This window comes from Rhinoderma darwinii, chromosome 7 (genome assembly GCF_050947455.1).
Source record: "Rhinoderma darwinii isolate aRhiDar2 chromosome 7, aRhiDar2.hap1, whole genome shotgun sequence".
NCBI lineage: Eukaryota > Metazoa > Chordata > Amphibia > Anura > Rhinodermatidae > Rhinoderma > Rhinoderma darwinii.
Genome location: NC_134693.1, coordinates 140,352,274 through 140,379,938, shown reverse-complemented (window position 1 = coordinate 140,379,938; position 27,665 = coordinate 140,352,274). Strand labels below are relative to the sequence as shown.

General features: G+C 42.9%; 1 protein-coding gene across 1 annotated transcript; it reads left to right on the top strand.

Annotated features, from left to right (window-relative positions):
- Positions 1-405: 405 nt before the first annotated feature.
- Positions 406-26,182, top strand: LMCD1 (LIM and cysteine rich domains 1). Its single transcript, XM_075832441.1, has 6 exons — positions 406-516; positions 11,049-11,137; positions 17,979-18,234; positions 19,256-19,561; positions 19,904-20,119; positions 23,718-26,182. The coding sequence occupies exons 1-6, from the start codon at positions 490-492 to the stop codon at positions 23,877-23,879; spliced, it is 1,056 nt and encodes a 351-aa protein (XP_075688556.1). The 5' UTR covers positions 406-489; the 3' UTR covers positions 23,880-26,182.
- The last annotated feature ends 1,483 nt before the right edge of the window (positions 26,183-27,665 follow it).

Sequence of the window (27,665 nt, the reverse complement as noted above, 5' to 3'; positions counted from 1 at the left end):
ATACTGTATCTAGTCCTATCATGTGTGATAAAGTCTCAGAGACCACGCAGCACTACACCCCCCATCATGTAATGGTACTGGCTCCGGTGATACAGCAGGTAGTAGTCCAGAGATTTCGCTGACCACTGATGACTGTAATTCCAATTCCTTTAAAGGAAGAGCAGCGTTAGTTGCAGGAAGCTGCGCAGCCCTCGGGTCCTGCTGGTGGAGCAGACTTGTGTGAATCAGTCATTCCTGAGCCGCTGCTCTCCGCCGGCTGATCTCACACGGTCTGGGTGTTCCCTGGTTAAACAGGAGGAAAAAAAAAATGACACCCAGCCCGGAGCCCCATTGGGTGTGAGGTGGATTCTGGGGCCGGGGATTGGCTGGCGGAGTTTTTCAGGGAGTTTCAGCTCTCAGTTAAAGTTGCATGAATCAGTGTGTGAGCCGAGCCCTGAGCGGAGAAGCTGAAGGGAGGAAAGGAGTCTGACAACCTCGACAACCCAGGAGATGGAGCTCAGCGCAGGGACGCAGCAGGTGAGTGCAGGTCCTCATCACATGGAATAGACCGCAGTAACAGGAGATGTGGTGAAACTACAAGTCCCAGCACAGCTCAATACATTATAATAGAGACTTATGCCACCTGTACTGATATACCGGGTCAGTGCGATATACCGGGTCAGTGCGATATACGGGGTCAGTGCTGATATACCGGGTCAGTGCTGATATACGGGGTCAGTGCGATATACGGGGTCAGTGCGATATACGGGGTCAGTGCTGATATACCGGGTCAGTGCTGATATACCGGGTCAGTGCTGATCTACCGGGTCAGTGCTGATATACCGGGTCAGTGCGATATACGGGGTCAGTGCTGATATACCGGGTCAGTGCTGATATACGGGGTCAGTGCGATATACGGGGTCAGTGCGATATACGGGGTCAGTGCTGATATACCGGGTCAGTGCTGATATACCGGGTCAGTGCTGATATACCGGGTCAGTGCGATATACCGAGTCAGTGCGATATACCGAGTCAGTGCGATATACCGAGTCAGTGCGATATACCGGGTCAGTGGTAACATACCGGGTCAGTGCGATATAACGGGTCAGTGCTGACATACCGGGTCAGTGCGATATACCGAGTCAGTGCGATATACCGAGTCAGTGCGATATACCGAGTCAGTGCGATATACCGAGTCAGTGCTGATATACCGAGTCAGTGCGATATACCGAGTCAGTGCTGATATACCGGGTCAGTGCGATATACCGAGTCAGTGCGATATACCGAGTCAGTGCGATATAACGGGTCAGTGCTGATATACCGGGTCAGTGCGATATACCGAGTCAGTGCGATATACCGAGTCAGTGCGATATACCGAGTCAGTGCGATATACCGGGTCAGTGCGATATACCGAGTCAGTGCTGATATACCGAGTCAGTGCTGATATACCGAGTCAGTGCTGATATACCGGGTCAGTGCGATATAACGGGTCAGTGCTGATATAACGGGTCAGTGCGATATACCGAGTCAGTGCGATATACCGAGTCAGTGCGATATACCGAGTCAGTGCGATATACCGGGTCATTGCTGACGTACCGGGTCATTGCGATGTACCGGGTGAGTGCAGATATACCGTGTCAGTGCGATATACGGGGTCAGTGCGATATACCGGGTCAGTGCGATATACGGGGTTTCCGCGATATACGGGGTCTGCGCGATGTATCAGGTCAGTTTGTCCTATTGCTGTTGAACTACAAGCACCAGTATAACATGGCAGAGATTAATTTCTAGACTTAGACTCTCTGTGGTCCCAGCGGATGTGGAACAACAAGTCTCAGAATGATCTGACAAATGATTGCATTGCTTTATACTATCTGTGACACTCCAATCATTGTTAACTGATCCTTTACAGATTAGTGGCACTAAAAGTCCCAGCATACCATGATAGATATTGCTCCCAGACTATTATAGAACTACAAGTCCCAGCATACCATGCTAGATATTGCTCCCAGACTATTATAGAACTACAAGTCCCAGCATACCATGCTAGATATTGCTCCCAGACTATTATAGAACTACAAGTCCCAGCATACCATGCTAGATATTGCTCCCAGACTATTATAGAACTACAAGTCCCAGCATACCATGCTAGATATTGCTTCCAGGCTATTATAGAACTACAAGTCAAGATAAGCAACCAATGGGTCCCGGCTGATGTAGAACTACAACTCCTAGCATAACTAGGCAGATTTGCCTTTCAAGAGCCTTGGAAAGCTGAGTGACAACCCCTATGGCAGCTGTAATGTGTCCCATAGGAGTCGTCACCCAGCTTGACCCAAAGCAGATAGAACTATGAAGTGGTTGAAGCCGGAAATAAGAAATAATATAAAGACTTATTTACTCGGGAATATTTGTTTATTTCAGAGGGGTGGCTCTTTAAGTTTGTGCCCCCCTTCAGGGTAGCAGCAAGGAAACTATACAGATTGGTAGTAATGTAACATGAAGGGAGAAGACGACACAAACACTGAAATAATTCATCCAAAGTTCACAGAGATAATAAGTAACTAATGAACGGCCTGCGGCACGCTGCGCACCGCCATGTCTTCTACCTGTCTGAAATGAATGTCGGCGGCCGGCCGTAGGTCACGCAAACACTTACACAGCATAAGAGGTCCTGGAATATGAGTATAAATAATAATAAAAATGTGCAGCTCCATGTGGCCGATAAAGTAGCGCTCCGCCGCCACAGCCGAACCCTCCATTCACTGATCGGGTTCAAATTGGCAGTGACACATCGCAATTAATCAGAAATGTAACATTTAAAATGTCCCAAATACATGTAAGGCGTCGTTCACATCTGCGTCCGTTTCCGTTGATGGCTTCCGTCAGACCTTTCCATGAGGGGACCCCATGAACGGAAAACAAACGTTTCCGTAAGTTGTCTGTTTTTTTTGTTTTGCGGAAACAATAGCGCAGTCGACTGCGCTATTGTTTCCACCAAAACAACGGAAAACCTACGGAACGGAGACAAACGGAAACCATATGTATGTACACAGTGACTCCACGAGCAGAATAGTGAGTTCAGCTCTGGAGTATAATACAAGATATAACTCAGGATCAGTACAGGATAAGTAATGTAATGTATATACACAGTGACTCCACCAGCAGAATAGTGAGTTCAGCTCTGGAGTATAATACAAGATATAACTCAGGATCAGTACAGGATAAGTAATGTAACGTATGTACACAGTGACTCCACCAGCAGAATAGTGAGTGCAGCTCTGGAGTATAATACAGGATGTAACTCAGGATCAGTACAGTATAAGTAATGTAATGTATGTACACAGTGACTCCACCAGCAGAATAGTGAGTGCAGCTCTGGAGTATAATACAGGATATAACTCAGGATCAGTACAGGATAAGTAATGTAATGTATGTACACAGTGACTCCACCAGCAGAATAGTGAGTGCAGCTCTGGAGTATAATACAGGATGTAACTCAGGATCAGTACAGGATAAGTAATGTAATGTATGTACACAGTGACTCCACCAGCAGGATAGTGAGTGCAGCTCTGGAGTATAATATAGGATGTAACTCAGGATCAGTACAGGATAAGTAATGTAATGTATGTACACAGTGACTCCACCAGCAGAATAGTGAGTGCAGCTCTGGAGTATAATACAGGATGTAACACAGGATCAGTACAGGATAAGGAATGTAATGTATGTACACAGTGACTGCACCAGCCGAATAGTGAGTGCTGCTCTGGAGTATAATACAGGATGTAACTCAGGATCAGTACAGGATAAGTAATGTAATGTATGTACACAGTGACTCCAGCAGAATAGTGAGTGCAGCTCTGGAGTATAATACAGGATGTAACACAGGATCAGTACAGAATAAGGAATGTAATGTATGTACACAGTGACTTCACCAGCAGAATAGTGAGTGCAGCTCTGGAGTATAATACAGGATTTAACTCCGGATCAGTACAATTTCTCTTATCCCATGGTTGGATTGGTTGGATTATTACACGTTTGCATTGTGGGTAATTTGCAGATGGTTTAGTAGTCGTGGGGCATTTCCTATCATCTGGATATGGATTCCTTCAGACTGGCAAATATGTAGACGTGCTGGCTCTGGCACAGGCTCGGGGTGTGATGCAGCAGGGCAGGTATCCGCACCCAGTTTGTAAATGAACCCTATCAAAATAACGCTGCTTCTTAAAACCGAATGTAACTGGAACCTCAGGCAAGAGGAGCAGAACATGAAAACTCATGTCAGACACGGCCGAACAAGCTCAGACTACGCGTCCCCGACACCAAGACGGCAAGAAAAGATGTTCCTCTAACTAAATATCTTAATCCTGAATGTAGCCGTAGTATAAAGCAGAAGGTAGAGCCGTGTAGTCCTCGGAGACCGTATCACACATGATAGATTTAGATACATCTGATGACAGTACAGTGTCACTCAGAATAAGATTAGATACACTGCTCAAAAGACAGTATCACACATGATGGGTTAAGATACACTAGATCAGTAGGCAGTATCGCACATGATAAGCTTAGCTACATCAGCTCAGGAGACGGTATCACACATGATAGGCTTAGATACATCAGCTCAGGAGACAATATTACACATGATAGGCTTAGATACATTAGCTCAGGAGACAGTATCACACATGATGGGATTATATACAGCATTTCAGCAGTCAGTATCCCCACATAGGCTTAGATACATCATGTCACTTATTGATGTGGGTTTTAATTCCACGTGTAGATCTGCCATGTTGCACAAAGCGGCTGATTTATTTTTTAAGTCAATGGGAAACGGATTTCATGGAAATTTCAGAGCGACATCCGTGTGAAATTCTGAACATGCGAACGGGGCAAATGTCTCAATGATGTAGGAATTTGCAGCAGAATCCAGGTACATGATCCCGGATGCTGGAGCTGCTGCACGGAGCGTCGCTTCTCCCTGCTCCATTATTATCAAGGAATTGATTCCAGATGCAGATCCCGAGGTTTATTCCTCTCTCTGCCCTTGTACACACAGGCTGCATTGTATAACACTGCAGAGGCAGGCTGCCTAGGACTCCGCGGACTGCAGACTATAGAGGTGTACACGGCAGACCTATGCCACTTGTTAATGCATGCAGACGCACAACTGCGCCAAAATTATGCAAAATGACTCCCTATGCATCGAAAATCAGGCCCAGATATTTCGTGTTACAGTAAACCGGCCTTATCTGTTGGTAAAAATTAACTTCTTCTTTGAGCTGTCAGACGGCGACTTGTTTTTCCTGACATTGCAGTGGCCTGACGTTAAAGTGACGCTCCACTTATGATCAACACTGGATTTTTCACTTATTTTTCACATCATTTTCACTGGTTGTTTCCTGAAAACAATCAACAAGCTGCTGTTGGCAGATCTTTTTTTAATTTTGTGTGCCTCTATGTATTAGTTTGAATAGACTGATTAACCCCCTGTAACCTGGGCTCATCGACACGTTAATAGCAAAACAATTATTACATATTCCAGAGCACGGTATATGTATTATGTGTTAATGAGCCGCTGTAATGGACATTGTGGAAATTCTATCATGAGTATTCACACAAGTCCGTATCAGACCAAACATAGCCTGCTTGCTGACTGTTTCCACCAAAAACAAGAGAATTATTTTTTTCATGTATTACAAATATGCAGAATTTTACCTTACTATAGTCAACCGCACTTTAGACTGGAGCTAAACATTAGATGTACATGCAAAATACTTGATGGACCCCAAAAAATGCCGCCTGTGTTCATTCCTACTGATATCATACAGTCCAGAATAGACACAACACGACTATCCTCTGTATTATGCATGGGCATTGCTGGCCCTGGCACTTGGGGAATTGCCCCTGATCTGTTACATGGTGCTTGGATGCCCAGATCAGGGCTGACCTTAGACCTATGGGGCAGCCTAGTGGTGGATATGCTGGAGGGCAAAGGCAGAATCCATATCTACCCTGCTGAGGAAGAAGGGGTGTATCGCCTTGTCACCCCTTAAATGATTGATGGGGGGTCTCGGGCGCTGTGTAATTCTTATATTGCCTGTGATATGTTGTATTCGTGACAGTTTAATATTTGTTACTAAGACTCCTGACCCCATGATAAAGGATCAGTGCGCTGTAATAACACCGGGCATCTGCCAAACCTCCGGCTCCCCCACTTCTTCCATCCTAGGTCAATACTAATGACCGAAATGACCAACGGGCTCCAGTCGTAAGCAGATGAGTGCTCCTGGGCACCAATGCACAATCTGTACCTGCAGTGGCGGACATAGACTATAGGGGGCCCCTGTGCAAGAACAGTATGTGGGCCCCTCAGGCTATGTTCGCACGCATTGTTTTCAGGCATATTTCAAGGCGTAAACGCCTCGGAAAAAAAAAAAAGGAAGCTGAATCCCCCCAAACATCTGCACATTGATTTCAATGGGAAAAACGGCGTTTCATTCAGACGGGGTGTTTTTTTTTACGCGGCATTTTGAAAAAACTGTGCGTAGAAAAAAAAAGTCCCATAAAAAGAAGTGCATGTCATTTCTTGAACCGTTTTTGGTGCCATTTTTCATTGTATCAATAGAAAAATGGCTCCAAAAACGGCCGCAAAAAAACGCTTCATGCTTAAACGGCTGAAAATCAGGAGCTGTTTTCTGATTTTACTTTAGTGTGTGAACATAGCCCAACTCTCCCTTAGCTTACCAAGAAACACCCGCCGTCATGTCTCTGACAATTCATGGGAGCCGTTGTCAATAGCTCAGTCCATGCATGTGATCCAATAGACCGTACAAAGCTGCTTATAAGGTGGTAGTCGGCCCCCTACCTACTGGGCCCCTGTGCGGCTGCACACATTGCACCAATGGCATGACCACCCCTGTGTCTCAGGGCCCCCACTTACCACCTGCCATTGATAATACTGGGGTCTTATATGGCAGAGAGGCCTTTGGGCCCCTCATACACCAGGGTCCGGGTGCAACAATCCCTCACCAGGTCCGTCACAGGGGATTTCTTATTGTCCGTGCATCATTCTCTGTCCCACGTTCTATATCTGTTGTAAGGGAAATTCTATAATTTGCATCTATATTTTTAGTCCAGAGACGGTGTTATATGAAAGGCGAATCTTACTAAGGGTACGTGGATCACATCCCCTACATGATGCGGCATACCAAAGTAGATTTGCCATTCAGGATTCTAGGAAAGTTGGATGACAACTCCCTAATGAAAGCTTTATTAATTGCCACCCAGCTTTCCCACAAACCGATATAACAAAAAATCCTCAAAAGAATTAAGATAGAATAGAATTTTCAAGATCTGTGCTTGTTGCCAGTGAATGGAAACCTTCTTGTTCAGAAGCTAATCATCTTTTCTGTACAGACCTTGTCCTGCTCCCGCTACTACATTTTCTTAGTGTATAGACCATCCCTGATCATAGCAGAAACACAAATCCCTCTCCTGTCCTGGACTCCAGGCTGATAGTTCTTATCTGCACTGATACATTGTAACAAACCATCAAGCTTTGCGAGCAGGACTAAGTCAGGATGTGTTTTCAGCCTTTAAATGTTAACAAAAAAGTTTAAATTCACATCCAACAAGCAGAGCTCTTGAAAGTGCTGAGGAATTGAAACACTAAGTATATTACAAAGTTTCAGAACGTTTCATTATACAGTGATTTAAAGCTGTACACCCATCACATATGTGGCATAAATGCCTGCGGGTGTGGGTACCAGCTCTGGGACCTGCACCTATGTCGAGAACAGGGGTTCTTAGTCCATGGCCGCCGCATCCAGGCAGAAAATGAATGGAAAGGTTTCTATTCATTTCTATGGGATTTATAGAAACAGCTGACCCTTCTGTTCCCCCAACAACTGCTGTCGGGGGGAGTCTGAACACCTCCATACACATTAGATAGTCATTAGTGTCGGACAAAGTTTATCTAATGTTTATGGGCACCTTTGGCGGAATCGGTCATGTCTCAGACTTGGCTTTGATCTCTATCTAGTGTTACTTGAGCCGCAGGCTGCTGCGTACTGAGAACGAGTGATGACCGCCAGATAGACCTCACTCAGCATAACTTGACAGTAGAAAGCTTCATCACCTCTGAGAAACCTACAGGGATACCCATGGAGCATGCAGAAGGCAAACCTCATGATTGGACCACTTATACAGGATCTGTCTCTTTAAGGACTAAAGTGGAATAATCGCATATCAGTCCAGATAACGTGTAACTATAAGTGACATCTCCAGGGTCCTTGACATGTTCAATCAGTCAGTACCTGATAGATATATTATATGCTGACACTGGCTGAAGATGCATTTTAGGGTAATAAAGGGTCTCCCCATAAAGGGGCCAGAGCAAAACGGGGGGCACACTGTCCTTGAGGGGTAACATCGTCCAACTGAAAAGGCGCCACTGCTGCAAAGTGAGCTCATGAATTACTCCATGTACAATAGATTGTTCTGCAACTCTAATATGCTCTGTGCTTTATTTTCTAACCATTTTCAAGATCTCTGATCATTGTCAGTGAATTGAAACTTTCTTGTTTGCATTTAAAGGCTGAAAATACATCCTGCTCATAAGCTGGGGGTTGGCTACAATGTATCAGTGTAGATAAAGAGCTGTGACGGGAGAGGGATTGTGCTGCTGTGTTTAGTAACGGGATCGACTATACATTGTAACGAAATGTAGCTGTGCGAGCAGGACTAGGTCTGTACAGACTATCCTCTAACTATAAACAAGAATGTTTCCATTCTCTAACACCAAGCAGAGATCTTGAAAATTATATTCTTAATTGTCTTGAGCTATTTTTTGTTTTTTTATTTATATCGGTTTGTGGGAAAGCTGGGCAGCAATTAATGTTTACACCCAGAGGCTGAAATTGTACAGGGCTCTTTACACTGAATCCGAAAAATCTCTAGTTGGACATAATCATGCCAGGTTTTTAGCCTCTGAAGATAAACAAGCAGGTTCCCATTCACTGACAGCAATCAGAGATTTTGGAAATGCTGTGGAATTAAAACACAAAGTATGTTAGACATTTGAGAATTTCACAGGGGTCGTATTCTGCAATGCTGTCTTATTCCCTAGGCAGAAAGTTCTACAGAGAAGAAAGATTAAGAAAAAATAACCTCACAGCAAGCAGAGTTGGGGTGCCCCTCAGGCCGGACTAACCATTCTTTCATTATCTCAATAATTATATAAACCTCATCCCCAAAGAATACAGGTTCACCTATTCACAGCCAGCTGCAGCCCTGCTTTTTAATTGTCAGCGCCTCCCTCAGGACAATAGGGGTACTGCAATTTATAAAAATCCTTCCATTGGCTCTTCAGCTGATATGTGACTACAACTCCCAGCAGTGGCGTGACTGACAATGACACATAAGAGAACAGAAGTACTATAAATAATGTGATCGTTGGGGGGCCCCATTGTAGAAGTTGCTTAGGGGCTCAGAGGCTAAACTTTGGGCTCCTAGCACAATGGGAGTTGTAGTTTCACGACCGGCAATCCAAACTTTGCAACTGACACTGGCTACAATGTTAAAAACTGAAAAGGGGTTTTCTTAAGATTACTGGAGCGTTTCTAACTGGTGCGTTGCGAGTTCGGCTCCTCTAATCCTCTTCTCTATTACATAGAATTTCATGGCTGACATTAAAATAATTGGAGGTCAATGACCCTGAGCAGGGGCCGCTCTTACAGAATGGGGGTCCCCTCTTTATGACGTCCATATGTCCTATGTCTTTTCAGAAAACCCCTTTAAACAGTCACCTGGAAAAATCCCGGTCACCCCTTTCTGTAAGGTCGTTAAAAATGTTATTCAGCTTTTCCGTTTGCCATGTCTATAGTTGGGAAACTGCTGGGTGATAATCAGAATAGACATTACAGCTTCCTGCACCCACCACTAGGGGGAGCTTACTTCATAAGGACTAATCACCCCCTAGTGGCAGCTACAGGCAGCCAGAATATTATGATTTGACTCTATAACCGTGTAACGGCAGGCAGGAGATTTGGTGCACTGTATCAGAAAAACGGAAACCCCTATAGGTTTCTGTAGGGGGATATATATTTCGTGCCCAGCAGCATTTGCTACATTCCTGCTTGTAAATGACACAGTACATCCACTTTTCCTCTTCATCTTGCACATAGTTATCACCCGCTCCCCTCCTTCCATTTTCCGGAGCGAGTTATAGCGCAGTGATAAGCAAGGAATGCACGAAGTACAAGTTTAGGAATTTTTTTTTATTTAAAAGGAAAAAGTATTCCATGTCCGTTTTCCTGAATTGGTGAAGTCTTGCGAGGTCTCGGAGAAGCTGCCAGGCTTATTTCTGTCTTCTGTGACAATTAATTCATGTGACCAGACGTTTATCTCGGCTAAACAGCCTAAGCCCTTGGGACCGCAGGACTGTGCAGTTTGAGCTTCCAGCCGGCTGCTGATCTCCTGCAGGGACTGAATACCTTCCACAAAACACAATACCGTCTGACAATAGCGCCTCGCTCCTGAGGGGGACAGGTGAGGCAGATTAGCGCATGCCTATCTGGTTATGTGGCACCGATTTAATCTTCTCATGTTTAAAATAGACTAAAAGGGACTTCGGTCCAATGCAGTATGGATGATGGGTGGAACATTCCCTTCCTCTTCCATCATTGTTATTCCACCTGATAGAAGACACCGTGTGGGCGATTACAAAGTATCACTATAACTGACATCTATGGCGTGACAGGATTAGGTAATCTCAAGGGTACTGCTATGGGGTCTGCAAATAGGCCCTAATTCCGTTTGGTCCAAATAAGTTGTGTGACCTAGGACAAGGTGGGGGAAGCAAGGGCAATGATATAGGACACATTATTCGAGGTCCTTATATAAAAAATGAAATCTTCGTCAAATACTTTCTCATATTTGCAAGTCTTACAACCTGTAACTAGCACAGAACCTGTAAAATCTCAGGATGTGACGCCAACAAATATCATGGAGTAATGTGACCACTGCAATCACCTGCACAGATCTTACAGATGTGTCCTCTTATTTTCCAGATGTCGTTGGGACAGCAGGGCACTGAAAGGGGCCCTCCCTGCGTGAGGTGCAAGGGGACATGCACAGGATTCCAGCTGCACCCCTGGAGGTAAAGTCATTATGTAGTGAACGTCTGCACCCTGCGAATGGATTAGATCAGACAAATGAGGAATGATCGGGAAACACAACTGGTTTGTTATCTAGTGGTTCAGCCCTAGCTCTTGCACCACTAGGCAGGGTGGGCTCTAGGTGTATGTGGGTGACTGGCACAGTGAACTCCTGCCTAACCGACCCTTGGCTTGACAATCAGGGCTGACCTTCGGGATGCGACCACAGAGCATCAATCATCCCAGCCTTAAGGCCATGTTCCCACACACAGGATACGCTGCAGATTTTCTGCAACAGAAAATCTGCAGCAGAATCTCTAGAAAAACGCTGGTAAATCTGTCACAGAGATCCGCACCAATTAGTGCGTTTTTTCTGCTCATATTGCTGCGGAAACGCAGCGGTTTCACCTGCGTATTTAGTGTCAAACATTGGTTATAGCAAAGTATATCTGCACCTGCGGATCGCCAGTGGTTTCCGTTGCGTAAAAGCCACAACACAAATCTGTTGCGGAATTTCTGCTCCCCATTGAAGTCCATGGGCCAAACACACGGCATCTCCGCACAGAACCCGCAGCATAAATTGACATTTGCTGCTACTATAAGGCCGGGTTCCCACCTAGCGTAAACACTGTGGAATTTCTGCATCGGAATTCTGTGTGGAAATTCCGCAGCATTTACAGTAGCAGCAAAGTGAATGAGATTTAGAAAATCTGATGCCCACGCTGCGGAAAAAAACCGCAGAAAAGTTGTGCGGAAAGTGTTCTGTGGTGTGTTTTTCCGCAGAATGTCAATTTATGCTACGTAGTGTTGGGTGCGGAGAGGCTGCGTGTTGCGTGCGGAGAGGCTGCGTGTTTGGCCCATAGGCTGGGTTCACACGAGCACATTAACGTCCGTTCGGCCGGAAGTCCCGGACCGAACGCCGTGCAGGGAGCCGGGCTCCTAGCATCATAGTTATGTATGATGCTAGGAGTCCCTGCCTCTCTGCAGGACAACTGTCCCGTACTGTAATCATGTTTTCAGTACGGGACAGTAGTTCCATGGAGAGGCAGGGACTCTCAGCGTTGTACATAACTATGATGCTAGGAGCCCGGCTCCCTGCACTGAATTCGGTCCAGGACTTCCGGCTGAAATACGTCCGTCCATTACGGACGTTAATGTGCTCGTGTGAACCCAGCCTTAGACTTCAATGGGGAGCAGAAATTCCACAGCAGATTTATGTTGTTGCGGTGTTTACGCTGCGGAAAATCCGCAGGTGCACTTAGACTTTGCTATAACCAACGTTTAACACTAAATCCGCAGGTAAAACGACTGCAGAACAAACGCAGCATTTCTGCAGCGATATGAGCAGGAAACACGCACTATGTGTGGATTACTATGACCGATTTACCAGCGTTTTTCTAGAGATTCTGCTGCAAATTTGATGTTGCAGAAAATCTGCAGCGCATTCTGTGTGTGTGAACATACGCTAAATTCTGCGGAATTTCTGCACAGAGTTCCATTGCGGAAATTCCACAGGGTTTCCGCTACGTGGGAAGCCGGCCTAAGGGGGCACCACAGAAGACCTGGCACCCGAGGTTTGTGACCACCACAGATCTAAATTATCTATAAGTTTTATTTACACATTGTACAACACTATTATTATGTAACTTTCTGTATGGAGCTGTTATATGGTCACTGTATGGCGGTATTAACTGGCGCTGTTACTTAGGCACTGTATGATATATTATTTTTGCAGTTTTTGGTAGTGGCAGCACCGTATAGCATTGTTATTTAGGCAACTATGAAAGTGTTTTGCGTCAGAGTCATGTCTGGCTTTGTGCCACAGATTGGGTCAGGTTTGACAGGAGGAATAGCGCTGCAAATCAACAGTCTCAATGCGTCGGACTCCATTTTTTAAGTCCATACGATCTGCCCTATTCCAGTGGTATCTGTCGTACGATGGATCTTACACCGTGTCATCCAACAGAGCCTTATTACCGGGCACATGGTTATTTGTACGCTGTATGACCGTACACCATATGGTGGAGTTGCGCCAACAGAAGGTAAAGCACCCGGCATCATCCGGTTGACCAGCATAGAGCATGTTTATCCAGATCACCGATGAGCCCCCTAAGCCCGGTAGCCCCTTTCTCCTGGCTAGTTTGCCAGGTGCTGACCAAATGACAAACCCTGCGGAAGCTCTAATGGATTGTTTGTTTTCCGGAGATTTTTTTTTTTATTATGGAGGGGGCTGCTCTTTCAGGGTTGTCGGGAACGTCTTGCACATAGATCGAGGAGGACAAATAACATTAGATGTGATGAACGGGAGACATAAGCCGAGATAGACGACGCTATAACAATAAAGAAAAAGCACAAAATGAAGCCGGCATAAACAAACGCTATAACAAATGCATTGCGAGATGACAAATTACGGCGAGCGATCCCGGTGCCACTTCAGCTGACTCTTTGTGAATTATTAATGATCATCGTCTGCAGCAGAAGCGCGAACAAGCTCCAATTCATGTGGAATATAAACATTACCAACGTGAATCCGCGCCACAAATGAATATTCTGTATCAATCACGCGGCTCAATAATGAAGCAATTTATGAAGCGTATCTGTCTCTATAAGTAATTCTGAAAATGAGGGAAACATATTGACTTGTTATCCCGCCTGGTCCCTTTTAATCTGTGGCTTTGAGTACTCCGCCAGCTGTCTAGAAGGTCTCGTGCACGCTCGGCTGATCACTGACGCAAAGCGAGCGATAAACTCACAAAACTACAAACTAATGAGCGAGCGGCCGGGAAAAAAATACCGCCAGGTCTTCAGACTCCGCTAATTGTGGATGTAAACGCCTCAATCAACACCGAGGTTTTAATTCCTTTCATACAGCATGGGCCGGAAGAGGTTGGGGAAGGTTGGGGTCTGTGCGCTTGATGGGCTGTGACCGGCGCTAAACTCAGAGGCGTAGCCCAAAACTCCTAGATCCCAATGTAAAATCTGTAACGTGCCCCCCCCCCCCTCCTCTACCATTTATATTACTGGTGCCTTTTCATGGGGCAGAGGGCATTTTGGGTCCCCTCAGACACCAGGGCACGGTACATCTGCACCTCCGATAGTTGCTCCTGTAATTGCTCCCCTAGGTGGACTATATACTATAGTGTAAGGGACTATGTGTATATAACTAGGGGTGACGTTGATTTTCGATTCCATTGATCTTGCATTGTTCTCAAAGCTTTTGCCCCATTGTAGGGCCAACAGGACATAGAACTTATTATTGCATGATTGGGGTAAAGGGTTAGGGGCAACGGTTATTTATTATAAATGCTATTAGGGCAGCAGTGGCATAACTAAATAAAAAAATCAAAAGGGTGCAGTCCTACCTGGGGTCTTATGCCTTGTCCCAAAGGGCTTTCTGGGCCTTAAGGAAATACCAGTGCTTTTTTTTTAGTATATTTAGATGCTACAATGACGTCATCATTGGCCATTTTGAGGAGGGGGGGTTTATATATGTATTTTGCTTCAGACCCTAGGAGCTTGAAAGTCTGCAGATCAGTGATGTCATTGACTTGCATAGGAGAGGGGGCCATATATCAAAATGGGCCCCCTATTATGGCCTTTGGTCTTACCACCCAGGACGGAAGTGCCTGGTGTTTGTTTCCACCTTCACTCCCTTTCTATGACCCTTTGACCAATTCGGCATCCTCTGGTACAGGTTCTCACCACCCAATAGCAAAGAGGTTGGGCCCAACCAAGTCTGGACCCCATCTCTCCAAGGGCCCCATAGCAGATGCATGGTCTGTGTCTATAGTATATACGCCCTTGAGTAATAAAAAAACATGTAGACCACATAGAACATGTTGACTTCAGTCCGGCTTCGACAGATTTACCTGGAGCTGCAGATGTCAGACCGCCCTTATAACATGAGAGCCGACGTAAAGCCCCGGCGTGAATCATGACCGCCCTGGCAGATAATGAGGGGGATAAAACCAGTGTCTGGGTCTGCGGGCCGGAATTTCTGGATAAGAATAAAGCTCAGGGCTCTGTGGTGGGAGTCTTTAGGAATCTGGAGCACAAAGCTTGTGTGTCACCCCCAGATTTCTGTGTCCGTGATTTCATAGCGTTTTCTGCTGGAGACGCTGACCGGATACGTGACGCGGCCATCACCAGTGTTCTTATAATGAAGCCTGGAAAAGTCATTCCTACTGGAAACGTCTGGTATAATCATTGCAGACCCTCCAAAGACAAAGCCCGTCTCCCTAACTCCTCACTCAGTTTATTATTGACGTAGGGGCTGCATTAGACATGGCAAAAAGCATCGGTCCTCTGCCATCTGCGGTCCCCTGCCCGCTAACCCTCATCAACACGCGTACCTGCCCACAACAAAGCATTATTTGTGCACTTAATGGTGAATAATTTGAGCACTGTATGGTGGTATTTGAGCACTGTATGGTGGTATTTGAGCACTGTATGATGGTATTATATGAGCACTGTATGGTAGTATTATATGTGCACTGTATGGTAGTATTATATGTGCACTGTATGGTGGTATTATGTGAGCCCTGTACGGTGGTATTATGTGAGCACTGTATGGCGGTATTATTTGAGCACTGTATTGCGGTATTATGTGAGCAGTGTATGGTGGTATTATATGAGCACTGTATGGCGGTATTATGTGAGCAGTGTATGGCGGTATTATGTGTGCACTGTATGGTGGTATTATATGTGCACTGTATGGTGGTATTATTTGAGCACAGTATGGTGGTATTATTTGAGCACAGTATGGTGGTATTATATGAGCGCTGTATGGTGGTGTTATTTGAGCACTGTATGGCGGTATTATTTGTGCACTGTATGGCGGTATTATGTGAGCAGTGTATGGCGGTATTATGTGAGCACTGTATGGTAGTATTATATGTGCACTGTATGGTAGTATTATATGTGCACTGTATGGTGGTATTATGTGAGCCCTGTACGGTGGTATTATGTGAGCACTGTATGGCGGTATTATTTGAGCACTGTATGGCGGTATTATGTGAGCAGTGTATGGTGGTATTATATGAGCACTGTTTGGCGGTATTATTTGTGCACTGTATGGCGGTATTATGTGAGCAGTGTATGGCGGTATTATGTGTGCACTGTATGGCGGTATTATATGTGCACTGTATGGTGGTATTATTTGAGCACAGTATGGTGGTATTATATGAGCGCTGTATGGTGGTGTTATTTGAGCACTGTATGGCGGTATTATTTGTGCACTGTATGGCGGTATTATGTGAGCAGTGTATGGCGGTATTATGTGAGCACTGTATGGTGGTATTATGTGAGCACTGTATGGTGATATTATGTGAGCGCTGTATGACGGTATTATTTGAGCACTGTATGGCAGTATTTGAGCACTGTATGGCGGTATTATTTGAGTACTGTATGGCGGTATTTGAGCACTGTATGGTGGTATTATATGAGTGCTGCATGGCAGTATTATTTGAGCACTCTATGGTGGTATTATGTGAGCACTGTATGGTGGTATTTGAGCACTGTATGGTGGTATTTGAGCACTGCATGGCAGTGTTATTTGAGCCCTGTATGGTGGTATTATGTGAGCACTGTATGGTGGTATTATTTGAGCACTGTATGATGGTATTATGTGAGCACTGTACGGTGGTATTATGTGAGCAGTGGATGGTGGTATTATTTGAGCACTGTATGATGGTATTATGTGAGCACTGTACGGTGGTATTATGTGAGCAGTGGATGGTGGTATTATTTGAGCACTGTATGGTGGTATTATGTGAGCAGTGTATGGTGGTATTATGGGAGCAGTGTATGGTGGTATTATTGGAGCAGTGTATGGTGGTATTATGTGAGCAGTGTATGGTGGTATTATGTGAGCGCTGTATGGTGGTATTATTTGAGCACTGTATGGTGGTATTATTTGAGCACTGTATGGTGGTATTTGAGCCCTGTACGGTGGTATTTGAGCACTGTATGGTGGTATTTGAGCATTGTATGGTGGTATTTGAGCCCTGTATGGTGGTATTATGTGAGCCCTGTACGGTGGTATTATGTGAGCCCTGTACGGTGCTATTATGTGAGCACTGTATGGTGGTATTTGAGCACTGTATGGTGGTATTTGAGCACTGTATGGTGGTATTATGTGAGCAGTGTACGGTGGTATTATGTGAGCAGTGTATGGTGGTATTATGTGAGCAGTGTATGGTGGTATTATGTGAGCACTGTATGGTGGTATTTGAGCACTGTATGGTGGTATTATGTGAGCAGTGTATGGTGGTATTATGTGAGCACTGTGTAGTAGTACAGTTTGTGAAGTTTATGGTGTTAATATTTGAGCACTGCCTAGCAGGAATGCATGGACTGAGATAATTCTTTGCTTTGATTTTGCCCTGATTGCTATTTTAATCATGTCTATTTATCCACTCATTCTGATGTGATTCTGGTAATATAAATGAAAGCTGAAGAATCACATATTTTCTCTTCTAGTTTTCATGTATTCATGCCACCATCTTGATCCTTTTATTCTTCTGCCCCCTCCCCCCCCCCCAACAATTCCGTGCACTGTGGCACTTTCAAATACATAAGAAACCTACAGAATACCATAATTACAGTGAAGACTGACACTTACACAGGCAAGCCAGTAGGAGAAAGGGAGAAAAATTTAATTCTGCATAAAAAGGGTCTGTGGAAAGCTGGGTGGCAAATCCTATGGCCAGCCGGTAGTAGTTGCCACAGCTTTCCAATGAGAAAATGAGCTTTTCCAGGAGTCACATCGTCTCATCTCGTCTAATAAGTAAACCACAAGTGTTCTAATATTCCACCTTGCATTGTAACCTTATATTGTTGCAGGAAATCGTGTGAGCTCTGCCAGTGCCCCACTGAAGACCACGCTGTGCCCTCAGAAGTAGAAGAAGACTATAGGATTGGGCAACTGCTCTCAGATACCCGTTACTCAGGACTGACCGCACGGGTGAAAGGCGGCGAAGGGGCGCGGGTCTACAAGAGGAATCGTATGATCATCACCAACCCAATCACCACCCGAAAAGATCCCACCTTCCTCACTGTCACCTATGAGTGGGCACCTCCTGGACTCAACCAAAAACTGGTATTTTCCTCACATTCAGTTCGTGGTTTCCTTCATTTTACAGTCTAGACCTTGACTTTTTGCAATGCTTATCCCGGCCCAGATGCATCCTGGGATTGCGGAGCCATTCTAGAAACACGCCTGAGCTTTGCCGATTCCCTGTGGCGTTATTGCACCCACACAAAATCTTATTTTATTTCTTGGAGGATTGTGCCACATGTGCTCCTGCAACCCTATAACTGTGTCGCCGCTCTAAACTAAACCCCATCTGTTATAGACATTCAAGCTTATTTAAAAAGTACCTATAATTATAGTATTAGATATACTTTTTTTTTTTTATTAATAGAACATATAAATATATTAAACTTTGTAAAATAGGTTATTAGGGGAAAGTTGCATCCTCCTCGTCTCTTAGCAGCTTCCCCTTTCCATTTCCCTGCCTGCAGATTCTATGTAAATGTTCACAACCCACCTCAGTCAACATAAAAATTATCTTGTGTAATACAGTAGACCTAGAATAATAAACAAGAAGGAGAGAAGGGGGATGAGGGGGGATGCAGCTGCAGTTTCTTTCCGTGTGTGAGACCAAATGCTGTGAGAGGGGAGGAGGAGCAGCAAGAATAAGTTTAGCTCTGAGTAAATAGCACAGCAATAAGAAACTAGCAGAGGGGAGGAAAAAGACCCAAAATATGCAAATTACACAACATTTTTGGCTACGCTATATTTAATACACAGCCAGAGTTGTCTAAGGAGGGGCTGGGGATGTATTATGTCACAATAGATATACTAATATACAGAAGCGTAAATTTAAGCTCCTGGCCCCAATCAAAATCTGTACCAGGACCCCCACCTAATATATGTGTGTGTGTGTGTGTGTGTGTGTGTGTATATATATATATATATATACACAATCATATTATTTTTCTTGAGCCCCGCCCGGCACCAGTGCCTGGAATGACTTCTACCTCTGCAAACCCTATACCTACTAACCTCTTATATTTATATCTAGATTATATAATAAACACAATCTATATATCTCCAGGCCATGTGTTATATGGAACTGATCCCGAAGAAGTTTCAGCCCATAGCTGGCACAGAAGGGGCACATCATCGACGCCTGCAGCTAGCGAAGCAGTTACCAGCCTATGACTATAACCCCCAATATTGCAAAGGGCTATCTGAGGGTGAAAGGCCTGTAATGGAAGCATTTGTGAAGAAATACAAGGAGAATGTGATGGGGGTGGCAGAGGTGGCATTGCCCTGTAGTGCCAAACAACAGGAAAAGGAATCCAACGACACAAAGACTGCAAACAGCGGAGCCGAGGAGCCCGCTAACAAGGAGGATTACGTGAGTACAGTGGTCTCCTCGTGGATAATATTGACTCGTCCTTCCATGGATAATGTTTGCTTTCCCTATCCTGTCTGATTCTAACAACCCTCGTAGAGTATTACCACCCAGCTTTCTCACACACCTGAATGGCAATGCTTGTTATGTAGTAATGGATCTCTCACTTCCATATCACTGCATAATTAGGAAAATTAGTGGCCGGGTAATAAACTTAAAGAAGCTGTAATAATTCCCGTAGTAATGGTCACCCGGCCCCTCCCAAAACAGATAAAACTAAAAAGACAGGATTTTTAATAACTTGACAGAAGAGAAAAATGTTACAGTATTTCTGTATTCTTCTAGTTGTGTGAGTTCTGCCAGCACCTAATGCCCGCTGATGCTCCAGCAATCTATGCCGACCGGGCAGGGTACAAGAAACAGTGGCACCCAGCCTGCTTTGTGTGCGGCCAGTGCAGAGAGCCCCTGGTGAACCTAATCTATTTCTGGAAGGGCAATCGCCTGTGGTGTGGAAGACATTACTGTGAAAGTGAGAGACCACGCTGCACTGGATGTAATGAGGTGAGGATGATAAACCAAGGAGCGGGATGGAATGGAAAAAGTATAAATGCTTTATTAGTGCCCCCTATGTAAAGGAATATAATGACTATAAAACTTCCCCCTATATATAAGAATATAACTGCTATAATACTGCCCCCTGTATACAAGAATATAACTACTATAACACTGCCCCCTATATACAAGTATATAACTACTATAATACTGCCCCTATATACAAGAATATAACTACTATAATACTGCCCCCTATGTACAAGAATATAACTGCTATAATACTGCCCCCTGTATACAAGAATATAACTACTATAATACTGCCCCCATATACAAGTATATAACTACTATAATACTGCCCCTATATACAAGAATATAACTACTATAATACTGCCCCCTATGTACAAGAATATAACTGCTATAATACTGCCCCTATGTACAAGAATATAACTACTATAATACTGCCCCCTATATACAAGAATATAACTACTATAATACTGCCCCCTATATACAAGAATATAACTACTATAATACTGCCCCCTATATACAAGAATATAACTACTATAATACTGCCCCTATATATAAGAATATAACTACTATAATACTGCTCCTATATACAAGAATATAACTACTATAATACTGCCCCATATATACAAGAATATAACTACTATAATACTGCCCGCTATATACAAGAATATAACTACTATAATACTGCCCCCTATATACAAGAATATAACTACTATAATACTGCTCCTATATACAAGAATATAACTACTATAATACTGCTCCTATATACAAGAATATAACTACTATAATACTGCCCCTATATACAAGAATATAACTACTATAATACTGCCCCTATATACAAGAATATAACTACTATAATACTGCCTCTATATACAAGAATATAACTACTATAATACTGCTCCTATATACAAGAATATAACTACTATAATACTGCCCCCTATATACATGAATATAACTACTATAATACTGCTCCTATATACAAGAATATAACTACTATAATACTGCCCCCTGTATACAAGAATATAACTACTATAATACTGCCCCTATATACAAGAATATAACTTCTATAACACTGCCCCTATATACAAGAATATAACTACTATAATACTGCTCCTATATACAAGAATATATCTACTATAATACTGCTCCTATATACAAGAATATAACTACTATTATACTGCCCCTATATACAAGAATATAACTACTATAATACTGCCCCTATATACAAGAATATAACTTCTATAACACTGCCCCTATATACAAGAATATAACTACTATAATACTGCTCCTATATACAAGAATATATCTACTATAATACTGCTCCTATATACAAGAATATAACTACTATAATACTGCCCCCTATATACAAGAATATAACTACTATAATACTGCTCCTATATACAAGAATATAACTACTATAATACTGCTCCTATATACAAGAATATAACTACTATAATACTGCCCCCTATATACAAGAATATAACTTCTATAATACTGCCCCCTATATACAAGAATATAAGTACTATAATACTGCTCCTATATACAAGAATATAACTACTATAATACTGCCTCCTATATACAAGAATATAACTACTATAATACTGCCCCCTATATACAAGAATAATACTGCCCCTATATACAAGAATATAACTACTATAATACTGCCCTCTATATACAAGAATATAACTACTATAAGGGCGGGTTCACACATGGCGGAATTTCACTTAAATTCCGCTGCGGACACTCCGCAGCGTTAATCCGCAGCGGATCCGTTTCTCCATTGACTTTCACTTTAATTTAGCAGTGTTCGTTTACACGATGCGTACAATTCCGCTGCGGAGCATAGGCTGCGGAGCGGAATTTGGTGTCCGCAGCATGCTCTGTCTGTTGCGGAGCAGTGGCGGACTCATGGCGGAATTTCTCCATTGACTTCAATGGAGATTCAAAGTTCCGCAATGAAGTCCGCAGCTGTCATGCACATGTCATGTGTGCTGCGGATGCGTCTTGCTTTTTTAACTTGACATTTCTTCATTCTGGCTGGACCTATGTATTTCTAGGTCTACAGCCAGACTGAGGAAGTCAATGGGGCTCCCGTAATGACGGGAGCGTTGCTAGGAGACGTCAGTAAATAGTCACTGTCCAGGGTGCTGAAAGAGTTAAGCGATCGGCAGTAACTGTTTCTGCACCCGGGACAGTGACTACCGATCCCAATATACAGCAACCTGTAAAAAAATATAAGTTCATACTTACCGAGAACTCCCTGCGTCTGTCTCCAGTCCGGCCTCCCAGGATGACGATTCAGTGTAAGTGACGGCTGCAGCCAATCACAGGCCAAGCACAGGCTGCAGCGGTCACATGGACTGGCGCGTCATCCAGGGAGGTCGGGCTGGATGCCGAAAGAGGGACGCGTCACCAAGACAACGGCCGGTAAGTATGAAAGTCGTTTACTTTCACTAGGGAAAGTGCTGTCCCTTCTCTCTATCCTGCACTGATAGGGAGAAGGGAAGCACTTTTCCCGCAGTCCGCAGCAGCTAGTCCGCATCAATGTACTGCACATTTTGTGCAGATCCGCAGCAGAATCTGCAACGCAGATTCTGTGCGGCATGGATGCGGACAGTTGCGGAGGAATTCCGCCATGTGTGGTCATGCCCTAATACTGCCCTCTATATACAAGAATATAACTACTATAATACTGCCCCCTATATACAAGAATATAACTACTATAATACTGCTCCTATATACAAGAATATAACTACTATAATACTGCCCCTATATACAAGAATATAACTACTATAATACTGCTCCTATATACAAGAATAATACTGCCCCTATATACAAGAATATAACTACTATAATACTGCCCCCTATATACAAGAATATAACTACTATAATACTGCCCCTATGTACAAGAATATAACTACTATAATACTGCCCCCTATATACAAGAATATAACTACTATAATACTGCCTCCGATATACAAGAATATAACTACAATAATACTGCCCCCTATATACAAGAATATAACTACTATAATACTGCCCCTATATACAAGAATATAACTACTATAATACTGCCTCTATATACAAGAATATAACTACTATAATACTGCTCCTATATACAAGAATATAACTACTATAATACTGCCCCCTATATACAAGAATATAACTACTATAATACTGCTCCTATATACAAGAATATAACTACTATAATACTGCCCCTATATACAAGAATATAACTACTATAATACTGCCCTCTATATACAAGAATATAACTACTATAATACTGCCCCCTATATACAAGAATATAACTACTATAATACTGCCCCCTATATACAAGAATATAACTACAATAATACTGCTCCTATATACAAGAATATAACTACTATAATACTGCCCCTATATACAAGAATATAACTACTATAATACTGCCCTCTATATACAAGAATATAACTACTATAATACTGCCCCCTATATACAAGAATATAACTACTATAATACTGCCCCCTATGGACAAAAATTCGAATCTAAATCTGAAGAAGAATTTTCAGCGTGATATTATGAGCTTTACTATTTCTTTCTGCAGATGATATTCTCCGAGCACTTTCAGCAGTATGAAGGGAAGTCTTGGCACACAGAGCATTTCACCTGCACAAGCTGCGAGCAGTCGCTCATTGATAAGCCCTCTGTTCTGGACAATGCTCCGCTCCTCTGTGTTTCCTGCAGCAGTAACAGAACCGCTCCCTAGATCCAGATTTCCTTCACCCAGATCCTGAGGTTTCCAGTGGATTCTTTCTGCCTGAAATAGTTCCCGTTGTTAAAGCTCCAGCATCATCTCTGAACCATCTCCAGCACAGACACAACCTTGAGACGACCTTCGCTCCCAGGGCTGTGATGTCACTGGAGAATGATCATTAATATGACTGACCATTGTACACCTCCGGGTACCAGGTTCTGACCAGAGGTTTCAATGCCCAATACTGGAATACTAACAGATATTGTATTTATTTTTCTATGTTTTATTGTTATAATTGTTGCTTCTGAAGCCTGCGAGCCATGAAATGATGAAATGTCCAAGTCCAATTCAACATCTCAAGGTCAACAATAAGTAACCAGTGAATATATGCACATAAACCAAGACCGGGCACCTTGCGTTGGCCAAACACCGAGAAACTTTATATATTTCCAACTGTTATCAGTACCATAAGAGTGAAATTCTTGTATCATCTGTTAAGATTGTTCCTGCTCTTAAAGGAAGTATATACTTGTGCAACTAATAAAAAATGAAGCAAGTCTTGTTAAAATAAAAAACTTACCGTTTTGTGTATAAAGCACATATGCAGATCTATGTGTCTCCATGGTTACAGACTACAAACAAACCCAGTGTTGTCTGTTCCTACAGTCATGTCTTACTCCACTTCCCGTATCCTCTCTCCTAGGTAACCTACAACCAGTAGAAGAGGAGGCAGGTGGAAAAGAGAAACACATGACTGCAGGATCAGACTACACAAGGTTTGTTTGTAGTCTGTAACCATGGAGACACAATCTGTATAGGAGCTGTATGCACAAAACCATAGGAGATTATTTCATTGAAACACTTTGCAAAGTTGATTATATTTATTGTGGAGTTTTTTTAGATGCATTAGAGTGTTATATATATATATGTTGCAAAAGTATACATACCCTTTAAATCTCTACAGTAAGTAAAACATATGGAAGTGTTTCTAGACAAACAGAAAATTTGACATTGTCCTATATCTTGCTGTAAATATCCATTATCACCCAGAAGGAGTGGGAAATGTCCGAAGATCTATATGTCTAGCCATAAGGTTATATAATATCCCTAAAGCCACTGTTATTTTCTATACATTAATATTTATTCTGTTTTGATTCGACACCTATAATCAGGGGTTGGATGATGATGATGATGATGATGATTCCATTCACTTTTATGTTCTGCAGATTTACCAGGAATATTCCAATAAAGCTGCCACTAAGGGGAGTAAACTGAAGATTAGAGTATAAATCAATGTGAACAGGGGCAATCATATATGAATTAAAAATATTAAAATGTCGACACTATAGAGAGGGGTATTAAGTGTATGTAAATAAAGCTGAACCATTGCCACAATTTTTCTCACCATTTTCAAGATCTCTGCTTGATGTCAGTAAATGGTAACATTCTTGTCTATATCCAGAGGCTCAAAACCTGTCCTAAGCTAAAACATATCACAAACCCTGTGATATTTATCACAGATGAGGGTTCGTTACAATTGTATCCAGTTTAGACAATCCTACATTTTACCTGCACTGATACATTGTAACAGATTTGTGTTGATGATATGTTTAGGGCAAAGAGGATTGTCAAGACTGGGTACAATTGTAAGAAAATATTAGGTCTGTGCAGGTTTTCAGCCTCCTAGGTGTAAAGAAGAATATTTTAATTCACTGACTGCAAGCAGAGATCTTTAAAATGGTGAAGAATTGAAGCACAAAGTATATTAGAAAGTTGCAGAACTTTTCATTTATTTACATAGGACCGGACGAGCCCCTTATAATCTTATTGAATAGTGACTGTACTTTTATATGATGGTGTGAGGTTTCTGAATGTCTCTTACTAAGGTTCTGTTCACATCTGCATCGTGGTTTCCGTTTATAATGGATACCATAATGCAGTGGCGGATTTGTCGTATCATGGATACCACCGGCGCTGGACAGACCCCATTGACTTATAATAGGAACCTTCTATTACCTTTTTGTGGTAAACTGAAAGATTAGCGCTTGCAACGAAGCCTCCAACGCAAATGTGAACAGAGCCTTTACTTTACCAGTTTTCATAACCAGATCTTTGGGGTGTCAGGGGTGATAGAGACGTCATATCCCGCCTGCAGGCAGCAGCTTATTCAGATCTATACAAGGAAATTTACTCAAACTCCTTGTCATAAACGGGTGATTATTTCATATTCTAGTTTGCTATTAACATTGGTGTAGTGTTTCCTGACGAGGCGTTGGCTGACATGAAGCTTCTTGGAATAAAACATCATATCCGGACTTGTCTATGAGTCTCTTCAATGATCTGATCCTAATAAACCTGACACAAAACACTCCATTAAAGAGAACATGGATGTTACCTGCGCGGATACAGTGTAACAAACCATCAGGACAGGAGAGAGACTTGTACTGATGTACTTACCTCTCAGAGGATTTTCTAGACTGGATACAATTGTAACAAACCCTAAGCTGTGAGATGTATCAGGTCTGTACAATTTTTCAGCCTCAATGCAAACAATACAAATTCCCATTCACTCACCGCAAGCATAGATCTTGCAAATGATAGGGAATTAAATCACGAAGTCTATTACACAGTTGCTCCACTTTTCATCATCCAATTATTCAGTATCACACATGATAGGATTAGATACAGCAGATCAGCAGACAGTGTCACACATTATCAGCTTAGATACAGTAGCTCAGCAGACTGTATCACACCTAATACTCTTAAATACAGCGGGGCAGAGGAAAGTATCACAAACTATAGGCTTAGATACATTGGCTCAGCACACAGTATCACACATGATAGGATTAGATACAGCGGCTCAGCAGACAGTAACACAAATGATAGGATTAGATACACAGCTCAGCAGACAGTATCACACATGATAGGCTTAGATACATTGCATTAGTAGTCACATGATAGGATTAAATACAGTGACTCAGGAGCCGGTATCACACATGATAGGATTAGATACACAGCTCAGCAGACAGTATTACACATGAGAGGATTAGATGCACAGCTCAGCAGACAGTATCACACATGATAGGATTAGATACACAGCTCAGCAGACAGTATTACACTTGATAGGATTAGATACAGCAGCTCAGCAGACGGTATCACACATGAGAGGATTAGATACACAGCTCAGCAGACAGTATCACACATGATGGGATTAGATACACAGCTCAGCAGACAGTATCACACATGATGGGATTAGATACACAGCTCAGCAGACAGTATCACACATGATGGGATTAGATACAGCAGCTCAGCAGACAGTATCACACATGAGAGGATTAGATACATGGCTCAGCAGACAGTATCACACATAATAGGATTAGATACAGAGGATAAGGAGATAGTATCACACATGATAAGAGTTCCAGGATGTTATCACCATGTTCAATCGCAGAACCGTCCTCCAGAGAATACACGTTTGTACACGATGTAACCATATTAATTATTTTCTGCTACTAAGTAGGACAACAAGTTCCCATAATTTAAGATCAGTACTTAAAAAATAGGCCATGCGCGAGCAAATTAAAAATAAGAACCGCATTCTGCTGCGCTTATTTATTGCGCAATTCTATAACAGCTTCAATTACTATTTCCTGCAGAATTTGCGATCTGAAGCGCCAGTGAAACATTAAACACTTCCAGGTGAGTGTAAAATCTAAGAATAAATAAGGATTTTATTACATTGTGTGATACATTCATCTGTACGCGTTACGGATTAAGACTGCGCAGCTCCATAAACAA

What these genes read in the sequence shown, in the direction of transcription:
- LMCD1 (XM_075832441.1), top strand. Translation starts at nt 490, where the DNA reads ATGGAGCTCAGCGCAGGGACGCAGCAG. An exon ending in CTGGACTCAACCAAAAACTG is followed by an intron (nt 18,235 to 19,255) that starts GTATTTTCCTCA and finishes ATATATCTCCAG; the next exon opens with GCCATGTGTTATATGGAACT. An exon ending in CCGCTAACAAGGAGGATTAC is followed by an intron (nt 19,562 to 19,903) that starts GTGAGTACAGTG and finishes GTATTCTTCTAG; the next exon opens with TTGTGTGAGTTCTGCCAGCA.